Consider the following 10563-nt stretch of genomic DNA (forward strand, 5'->3'; position numbering starts at 1 on the left):
ATATACAGGACAGACATCGGGCTCTTCAACCTGAGTAGGTTCAGGGCAAAAAGCAAGGTGCTTATATCCTTCATTACAGAGCTTCAGTACGCAGATGACAATGCTCTAGTTGCTCATTCTGAGTTGGACCTTCAGAACATCATGGATGCTTTTGCCAGAGCGTACCGACTCCTGGGACTTGACATCAACATAAAGAAGACTCAGATCCTGTACCAACCAGCCCCTGACACACCCTCCCAACCCCCCGCAATTTACGTGGACAACAACATCTTGGAAAACGTGGAGCATTTCGCTTATCTTGGCAGTCTTCTTTCAACGAGGGCTGTCATCGATGCCGAGATCCACCACCGCATAGGTTGTGCCAGCGCAGCTTTTGCTAAGCTCAAGAAAATAGTTTTTGAGAATCGGGTCATCCAGACCAACATCAAGCTTCTTGTATATCAAGCTGTAGTTCTGCCCACTCTGCTCTACGGGGCTGATAGTTGGACCACCTACAGCAGACACCTGAAGGCTCTGGAGCAGTACCACCAGCGATGTCTGCGCAAGATCCTCAGGATCAGCTGGGAAGATAGGCGTACCAACATTAGGGTTCTGAAGGAAGCTAACATGCCCAGTATCACTACAACTGTCATTCGGCACCAGCTGCGATGGACAGGCCATGTAATTCGCATGCCAGACAGTCGTCTTCCAAAACAGATGTTGTACGGACAACTGACTGAAGGACAATGAACCCAAGGGGGCAGAAGAAGCGGTATAAAGATAACCTCAAAATCCACCTGAGGAAATGCTGCTTCAACCTCAACACCTGGGAGGAGGCTGCCCACCAGAGGGTTTTGTGGAGCAGGATGGTCCATGAAAGCACAGCACAATTAGAAAAGGACCTCCACCATGCCGCGGAAACCAAGAGGCAACAAAGAAAGGAGAGATCCACTACCAAAACAGCTCCTCAGACCACCACCACAACCACCACTACTACCACGACAATCACTAGAGTCTGTGGATCACGGATTGGCCTATCATACTTGCTTCGAGTGATCGCCAATGATGATGAATGGGGCTACTACGCCCATGTGAAATGTGGAAAGCTTTTAGATCGCTTTCCCAACAACTGGAAAGAAGACAAGTGTGGGAAATTAAGGTTTGCTGTCAACACTGAAGAGCCACCAGTGTCTTGTGCTAGGTAAACACATGACACAATGTCTGCGTTATGTTCAGGACAGAACACACAGAAGCTAATAAGAATAATTACTGAATAAATTAATTGATTTAGGAGTTGGTTTGGCAAAACAGACTATCCTTGAATCTCAGTAAATCTCAAATAATGTTTTTCAGTAACAGCAGAAGAGAAAGTTAAACACAAAAACAAATAAACAGAGTAGACATTGAAATAATGAAATAAACCACATTTTGAGTGTAATAATAACTGATAACATGAACTGGACATGTTATATGAAATATATATAACATAAAATAGCTAGAAATATGTCAATAATGAATGAAGAAACATTTGTTCTGGACTAAAATAACTCCAAATTCTCTACTCATCACCAGTGTTAGCATATCTGAGATATTGTGCAGAAATATGGGGAAATATTTACAAAAGTATACTTACTCACTTACCATTCTAGAAAAAGATGAATTAGAATAATACATAATGTTGGCTATCGAGAACATTCAGTGTTTATGCTTCTCAGCTGTGGTCCATATGGGCCGCAGCGGTATTCAGTTGCAATACACTTTTCCACCACTTGTGGCAGTAATGACAATATCAAAGAAACAGAAAAAGTCTGGAGCAAAAGTCATAAAGAAGTTTTTTAAGTGGAAAAAAATATGAATAAAGTGCTGGAGCTGTATTTTCATTTGCACAATAATCTTATTGGCAGCTCATTTAGGAACTATATATTTCCTATTATTTGTTTTGAATTTTGATTATTTATTTGAGCATTTTACATATGTGTATGTTATTGTATTTATTATCAGTTATTAACAAATTGCTTCTTATGCAGTATATTTAGTTAGTACTTTTTTTTGTCTAATCAGCCTGACCTAAGCTTAAGGTTTATGTGTCAAATAAATAATAATATTTCCGATTAACATATGGTTTCATATCATTTGACAAGGTTGTTAACCTATTAAAGTGTAAATAGTTTAGATATAATTAATGAATACCATTAAGATTAAGAGTGAGATTGCTAAATCAGTGTTAATATTCTAATAGGCCCTGGGCCCCTATGTATTGGAAAAGTTGGGCCTTGACGTCAAAAAGGTTAAGAACCCTTGATATATTCCACATATCATGCACATACAGTAACAGAACTGTTTGCTATCTCTCTGTCATGCCTGTGAATCATTTCAGGCCTCCCAAAACACAAACTTGTCAGTAAGAAGCAGGCCAATAAATGGATCGCCACGCTAGTTTATCACAAAATGACTAAAAGAGTCGAAGCAGAACTGATATAGCAAGTGAAACTCAGACGTTTGGACCCCACAGTCAAACACAAAGACCATTCATCTCGTGTGAAAGTCCCTCTTCTTCCTGGCAACATCTCTCCAATGCCAAAACCAAGCAAAGAGGATACAGTATGAGCACACATGTCAAGGTCCAAAGCCTCATCAGAGGGACAATTGAGTCCCATATGTAAACATTGTCAACCAATGCTGCCCTTAATAACCAACTCCAAATGTGGACCCCCTTTCATATATACTATTACAACAACTGTGTGACCTATTTTGGCATACACACTCCCTTATAAGTGGTTATAGTGATGTGTATCCTATGTGTATGTCTATGTGCATAATTCTCAAGTCAAATATTTTTGAGTGTGTGAAATTTGCTCGAGTTTGTTGTCACCAGGTGCATTAATATAAATTCTGCAGTGATGTAGCAGAGCAAGTATTACTATTGCAACAACACATAATCAGTAGGGTAAAAACTGACCTGTCTCACGTTCCCTATTAGTGGGTGAACAATCCAACAGATGGTGAATCACTCTCCTACTTGGAGTACGTTCACAAACATATTCAATAATATATTTTAATGCTACTAGTGTACTTATTTCCCAGAGTTATTTTTTCTGCAAGTTTTGTCATCAATTGTGTTCTTACAACCAAGCATCGTGCAATAACACACATTTATAAAAATCAAACCTTTGTTGGGCTGATGAAACAGACATTTCTTGAATGAATACAAATATTAGCCAGGATACATTATGCAATTGTTCTTTGGCTGAAAGTTGTGCAGCTTGTCCTTGATTACTAGATTTGAAGTTTTTCTTGTACCTCCCACACTCAAAGCACTTGAGTGTGGGAGGTACTGGGGGCTAGGCGGGTGAATTGTCTTGCCCAAAGACACAGCAGCAGTGACTCAGATGGCGGAAACAGGATTCAAACTAAGAACCCTCAAGTTTCTGGATGGCTGCGCTACCATCTGAGCCACGCCGCCCTGCAACTTCAGGCTTCAGTCGTGTGGGAAGCATGTGCAGCTACAAGAGATCCTTCGTGTCTTCCCAACCCTTCTCCCATTAGCGTCATGACTCTCTTGACACTGGTCTGTTCCAACGTTGCACCCTCTCTTCGTGTCTGCACTGCTTCTATAACCAGTAGTTGACCCTCCATGTATTTAGCTTCAGAACTATATGGTTGTGGATTGTCATTTGGCCCAAAGAAGTGTTTTTTTTTCGTATATTGTGAAGTCTGCCATGATTATTGTTAGCAAGCACTCAGGTTTCAGAATAGTTGTATTGCCATTGTTTGAGAACGGGTTCACAAACTAGGAATTTTTCTTGGTGCAATCGTGCAACATAAAACACATATAACACAGATTTGGTAATAACAAGAGCTGTAACTGAGCTATCAGATCTTGTTATAGACTTAGAAGGAATTCAAAGGAGCTACTGTTAGGAGTTATTGTTCATGTGCCTGATGGCCGAGGGGAAAAAACTGTTCAGGTGGCGGGAGGTGTGGGTCTGGATGGACCGTAGTCTCCTGCCTGAGGGGAGAGGGGAGAATAGTTTGTGTCCAGGGTGAGAAGAGTCAGCTGTGATCGATTGTTGACGGAATTAGGGACGGAATTAGGGATTACGTTGCTTTGTGCTCTGTAAAATCAATGCAACCAGGAAAGAGATATGCTTAAAATGACCAAAATACCGTAACTATTACATGTTATAATAAATGTTCATGTTACAACATTACATGCATACTTAGAGGAATGTATAAAACAGTGATGGAAGAGTTTGAAGTTTGTTTTTATAGTGCGGGAGTTGGGGGTTAAATCACCAAAATGATTCCCGGGCGCGGCGCCGCTGCTGCCCACTGCTCCCCAAGGGGATGGGACAAATGCAGAGGACAAATTTCACCACATCTAGTGTGTGTGTGACAATCATTGGTACTTTAATCTTTAAAATATGACATGTGTGTTCTTGTCCCACAAAATAAGTATATGTGTAAATAAAAAAATAAACAAGATTTACATGAAACCAGTAATATCAGACAGGTCTTGTTAAGAGGGAACTGCAAGTTTTTGGAATTTTGCCTATCATTCACAATCATTATGAAAGACATGACGACAGATGTATTTTTTAAAATGCATTCTAAAAATTAAATACATGTGATCAAAAGTCTGATTACAAAGGAGCCTATGGGAGCCGCTCTTCTGCTTATAAACCCCTAAAAAACATAAAAACACCTCCATTAAGGTTTTATATACACAATGTAAGTATATATGTAATGTAGTAACAGGCACATTTATAATAACATTTAATATTTACTTATTGTGTCCATTTTAAGCATACGCGGCACATACATTTTCAAAAACGCCTTATGATGTTCGCTTTTTTTTTTTAAACAACATTACTGATTACTACTCCCTGGAGACTTTATGAGAGCTAACACACATAATAAAACCTCACTTGCTGTAGAAGGCAGGCTGTCATTATAATTCAGACTGCTGGGATGTTCATATATTCCCGTTTAGATGAAGAATGACTCATAATTCAAAAAGGGGGGTGGAACCAAGCGTCTTTTCGTGTCGTTCTCGCCATTTCAAGGTCCAAATTGGCTGTCAAAGTGTACCAACTTGTCGGAATACGTCATTGGCCTTCTACTATCCAGGTGAGAGGCATCGTTTATGACCTACAATAACGTTTGACGAGCAAGACAACGAGGAAGCAGCTGATCAGTTGATCATGTCAACTTTGACGCACAATCTCGTGATCACGGCACCACTATAAAGTTTGTCTGTGTTAGCGCTTATCATAATAGTATCACTGATACTAGGTCAATATTCAAGTCACGAAATTTAAATGGAGTATTGTTGCCGCTTTTTAGATGTTTTTTGTTTTTTTATGGGTGGTATAGATGCCCTCCCATTGGTTCTGCTGTAAGCAGGACTTTTAATTTATGTTTATTTATTAGTTAAAATGCATTAAATAAAATACATCTGTTGTCATGTCTTTCATAATGATTGTGAATGATAGGCAAAATTCCTGCCAAAAAGTGCAGTTCCACTTTAAGACGATTCCAGTGATGTAAGTATAATTTTCCTGTGATAAATATTAAGAAAGTTATCAATTTTTAAATCCGATGAAAATGCACCAATTTATGGTCAACCTTTTCAATACTAAATCAAGGGGGCTTAAGATTTTAGGTGTGACTGTTTTTGTTAAATCCGACTTTCAAATGTCATAACTTTCTTCATATTGTACGATTTTAAAAAGGTAGGTGTCATTGGAAAGTTTGATAAATAAAGAAGCAGAATTATGTAATAATGACTAAATATTTTTTAAGAAAATAATTTCTTCATGATATTAGCGTAAGAAGTGACCAAAATGTGTGTAAATATGATGATTGGTCCGACTCGGGTCACATTATAGCGAGCAGGAAGAGACATTCTGCGAGTCCTAAAAGTCCACGTGCAAATCTATCAATTTAAAAGATATTTGGCAGATTCACAGAGAAATATTTAACTTATATTTGAAGAGGGATTCCAGTGAACCATGTACTCACCGCAGATTTTTTTAAAGTTAAATTTGTCAAGTTTACACTTGACACATTTTGTCACAGCTTTGTGGAGCGAGGACTTATCCAATCTGAAAATGTCGATATTCTGGATAAACAAGGATATGTGTACCACATCACCAGTATTCGTGTATAGTGGTGATGAAAACAATGCAAATGCAGATCAAGCGTAAAACATTCTGAGTGACCACTGCGGAGAGTCAGCCAGTGGCAAACACACACATACCTACACATTAGCATTATGAATGATAGGCAAAATTCCCCAAAAAGTGCAGTTCCCCTTTAATCATCTCATTTTCTCTCACACATCTTGTTACAAAGATTGTCAGGCTATGATAAGATATAGAATTTATATTAATCATGATTTAATTACAGTTTGTCAAGTGGACACTTATAGTCAAAATAATAACTAATGTGTCCTAACCTGACATTATAAAGTATCCCAAGTACTGTAGTAGTATCCACAGTGAGGCGGTGATTATAGTTTTAAAGTATTTGATATGTTAGAACGAGAGTAAAGCAACTGCTTTAACCGTAATGCCATATGTGAAAGTACTTTCTGCCTCACTGGCAAGCCCCAGGAATGTGAGCACAAACCCACACATAAACGCACAGACAAAAGCACACAGCTGGAACGTCTTAACAACATGTTGTTGCCAGACTTTGTCTCTCACATTTGCACACAATCTTTATTCTCATATGCAGTGATAATTGATGCTTTGTTGTCCAAATAAGAACATTGCTATTAGAAATAACCAGAAAATATGTGCTCAAATTCTATTCGATTAATTAAAATCACACACATGAGATTTGACTGACATGATTGATGTACTAGTAATTCATGTCAAAATACACATGTACTTACATTTCTTTCACTTACAGTACAACAATGAAACAATAGCCAGTGATGTATATTTAAAAAAAAAAGGATCATCAAAAAAAATTGTGCGCAGAGGATCGTGTCGCTTAAATTATTAAAATTTCTCACAAAATCAATTTACCGTGTTTGCCCTGATCCCCTTAAGCCAATAAAAGCAGCAATGGGAAGATTTGTTGTAATTGGGAGCTAAAGGCCTAATTCACATTTACTGCGCCTCTGCTGTCAGAACTTTACGTAAAGTACAAACTTTTCCTGAACAAATCACAGTTGTATTATATATATATATATATATATATATATATATATATATATATATATATATATATATATATATATATATATATATATATATATATATATATATATATATATATATATTTTGGCGAATCAAACTATATCAATATATCAATCAATATATAAATCGTTATCTATATTAAAACTGCAGCTGTCAGCTGATCTTTTTTTTTTGCTGAGAAAATTCCATACGGTGTTTTGTTTTTTATTGTATAAATTTTTTCAAAATTTTCAGCTTCATTTTAATTTAATTTGTATACATAGTTTACTTTGTTTGAAATCTATGCCATTTGCTGCTGTATTGCTGTAAATCGTATATATATATATATAAACAGTATATATATATAAGGCAGCACGGTTTTATTTATTTTTTTATTTAGCCTTTATTTTACCAGGTAAAATCCCATTGAGATCACAGATCTCTTTTCCAAGGGAGACTTGGCCAAGAGGGCAGCAGCAAGGTTACATTAAAAAACAGTAAACAACACATACAACATCACATTTACAACATTAAAACTTGCTCACATAACACATGTGCATACAGACAAGGTAGACTGCAATCCTTTCACAGAAGCTTTAAACTCATTCAATGTAACAAGGGTTTGAAGTTGAATATTCGATTGTAGGTTATTCCAAGCCTTCGGTGCTGAAAAAACCTAAATGCTACTAAGAAGTAGCTCTTGGTTTCAAAAAGGTTGGTGACCCCTGATATAGATAGATGCTGTTTTTTTTACTGTTAGTAGAGAAAATGAATAACATTATAGGGGTGGGCAAAAGAGAAGGCAAACTAAATAAATACATACAGTGTGGTGTAGGGACCCCTAGATGTAATTGTAGGGTGTCACCAGCTAAATGACAGATAGTTAATAGCAATGGACATTTATTAGATTATTAGATTGATACATTGAAATGCTACGGTTTTGGTTCCTTGGCTGTCTCTTGGTTTGAGAGTTATTTATTTGACAGAACGCAACGTGTATATTTAATTAGTTCGCTATCGAACAGCTATGGTTTTAGCTGTGGTGTGCCGCAAGGCAGTTGTTTGGGACTACTTCTATTTTCAATTTTTACAAATGATCTTCCTCTTGTGACTCAAAAATCCAGTTTGTACTGTATGCTGATGACACCACATTATATCATTCTGCATCTTCAATAGGAGTACTTCAGTTTGTCTTCTCAAATGACTTAGATGCTGTTACTGAGTGGAATATAAGTAATAGACTGGTTTTAAACATTTTAAAAACAAAAAGTATTGTCTTTGGTTCACGACATAGTCTGGCAAAAAATCATATACTTAATTTACAGATTTCAGGACAATCAATCAAACAAGAGGATAAAGTAAGACTTTTGGGCGTTACACTTAGTAATACACTTTTGTGGTCCGAATATATCAATCAAATTGTCGCTAAGATGGGTAGAAGTATTGCTGCTGTAAGGAAATGTGCTACGTATGTAACACCTGCAATTCGCAGACATGTAGTACAAACATTGGTGTTGTGTCATCTGGATTATTGTTCAGTTATTTGGGCTTCTGCACCCAAGGTTGACCTTACAAAATTACAAACAGCTCAAAATAGGGCAGCTAGACTTACTCGTGATTGTTCTTATAAATCGAGTGTGGACCGTATGCATTTTTGTCTTGGATGGCTGAAAGTTATTCTAAGATTATCCAGCAGTTTATTGTTATTTTTTCGAAACATTATTTATAACAAGTACCCTACAGCTCTTTTTAAGCAGATTGGTTATAATACTGATGTTCACCACTACTGTACCAGAGCTTCAACTCAAGGTCTACTTGCATTACCACGACCAAGAACTAATTCAATGAAAAGCACTGTTGTATACAGAGGCATTTCATTATGAATACTCTTCATTTAAATATTATGACTATTCCTAGTAAAAAAAAAGCATTTAAGAAACATGTAAAGTCACTTTTTAGATTTAAGAGTTAATCTTTCATGTTATCAGTTTGACAACTTTTTTTTTTCTCTTTCCCTTTTTCCTTTCTTTTATTGTAACTGGATCTGCGTACGTTCTATAACTGTATCTGTGTACTGTTATTTTATTTTATTATTTTGAGAATGTTCTTTTTCTTTTCCTTTTTTCTTTTATTTGTAACTGGATTTGTGTATGTTTTGTAACTGTATCTGTGTATTGTTATTTTACTTTGAACTTTTGAAAAGGACCCCAGGAAAACAATCCTGGCATTTGTGTGTCGGCAAATGTGGATCCTCAATAAACAATAAACAATTAGGTCCATTTGAACACTGTCAGTCACATTAAGATTGATATTATACATGTGAGCCCACAGATAGAAATGCTGTTAAATGTAGCTTTGATGTAGAAAGCTACTTTTGCCATGTAGATTATAACTTTTCCTGTAGTTTAGCTACATTTAATCAAGAGTAATTTGTAGCTTAGCTCACTACATTTTCCAAGTAGCTTGCCCATCACTGTAAATCTGATTGTACAATGATGGTGATGATGGAACAGTTATGATTACACTACTTTTACACTCCCAGTTAAGTTTCCAGCCTACAGAAACTCTTGTTTTGAAAGTTGGAAGTTTAAAAGTTTAATTTTTTCATGGAAACAATGTAACAATGTAGAATTTATTGTAACATTTGGTTTTTAGTTTGAACAGACGTGTTGTAAAATGTAGTATGTCTTACCCCAGCCTGTCTTCCTCTTTCTTCCTCAGGTGGAAGTCACGCTGAACGACATTCCACACATGATTGACCTCCTCGTCAGTCAGCTTAGATAGATCCAACTTCTTAGCGGCCATGACACCCAGCATCACCTGACAGATTTTGGAAGACAATACCTGTATTAGTATCACTTGTATTACAGTATTTGTTAGGGCAATTACTCAACCACCAAAAACCTGTCACATTGTAAAACTAGAATTATTCTATTAAATATTTTTTGTCTTCATATTTATGGCTGTCTGAAATAGTTTTTTCTGGGAAAATGTGTACGATTCTTCATTGGACGTTTTGGAGCGGATTACTTACAAGAGGTGAGGTATTCCTGTGCTGTACGAGCATCGCCCGTCTGTGTTATGAGTCTACCCTTGTGTTTTCATAATGTGTGTTATCAGAAAAACATAAATTTGCATGTTGGATATTAGACACACAACTCTTGCACAAACCTCGGAGTTCATACTGTGTACCAGCAACAAATCACATTTAACAGTTTCAAATTGATTTTGTTAAGCCTTTAGATACAGTAGTCTAAAGCTCTGAGAAAACAAGTTTTCAGGTGTCTCCTGAGTGATTATTTGAAGGAGTCATACATTCTGCGGCTGAAGTTTTAACTAGTCATTTAATTGCAACTTAAGTATTTACGACTACCTTTTACTGCGTTTTATAGCA

At 36.7% G+C, this 10563-nt stretch overlaps 1 protein-coding gene across 1 annotated transcript in view; it reads right to left on the minus strand.

The window, feature by feature from the left end:
- mlphb (melanophilin b) overlaps positions 1–9974 on the minus strand; it is a 99549-nt gene extending 89575 nt beyond the window's left edge. Inside the window, exon 1 of the mRNA XM_062067191.1 lies at positions 9862–9974. Within this exon, the coding sequence (XP_061923175.1) occupies positions 9862–9974 (113 nt within the window). The remainder of the gene's footprint in view (positions 1–9861) is intronic.
- Positions 9975–10563: the final 589 nt, after the last annotated feature.

The sequence above is a fragment of the Entelurus aequoreus genome, linkage group LG13, assembly GCF_033978785.1.
Source record: "Entelurus aequoreus isolate RoL-2023_Sb linkage group LG13, RoL_Eaeq_v1.1, whole genome shotgun sequence".
Taxonomy (NCBI): domain Eukaryota; kingdom Metazoa; phylum Chordata; class Actinopteri; order Syngnathiformes; family Syngnathidae; genus Entelurus; species Entelurus aequoreus.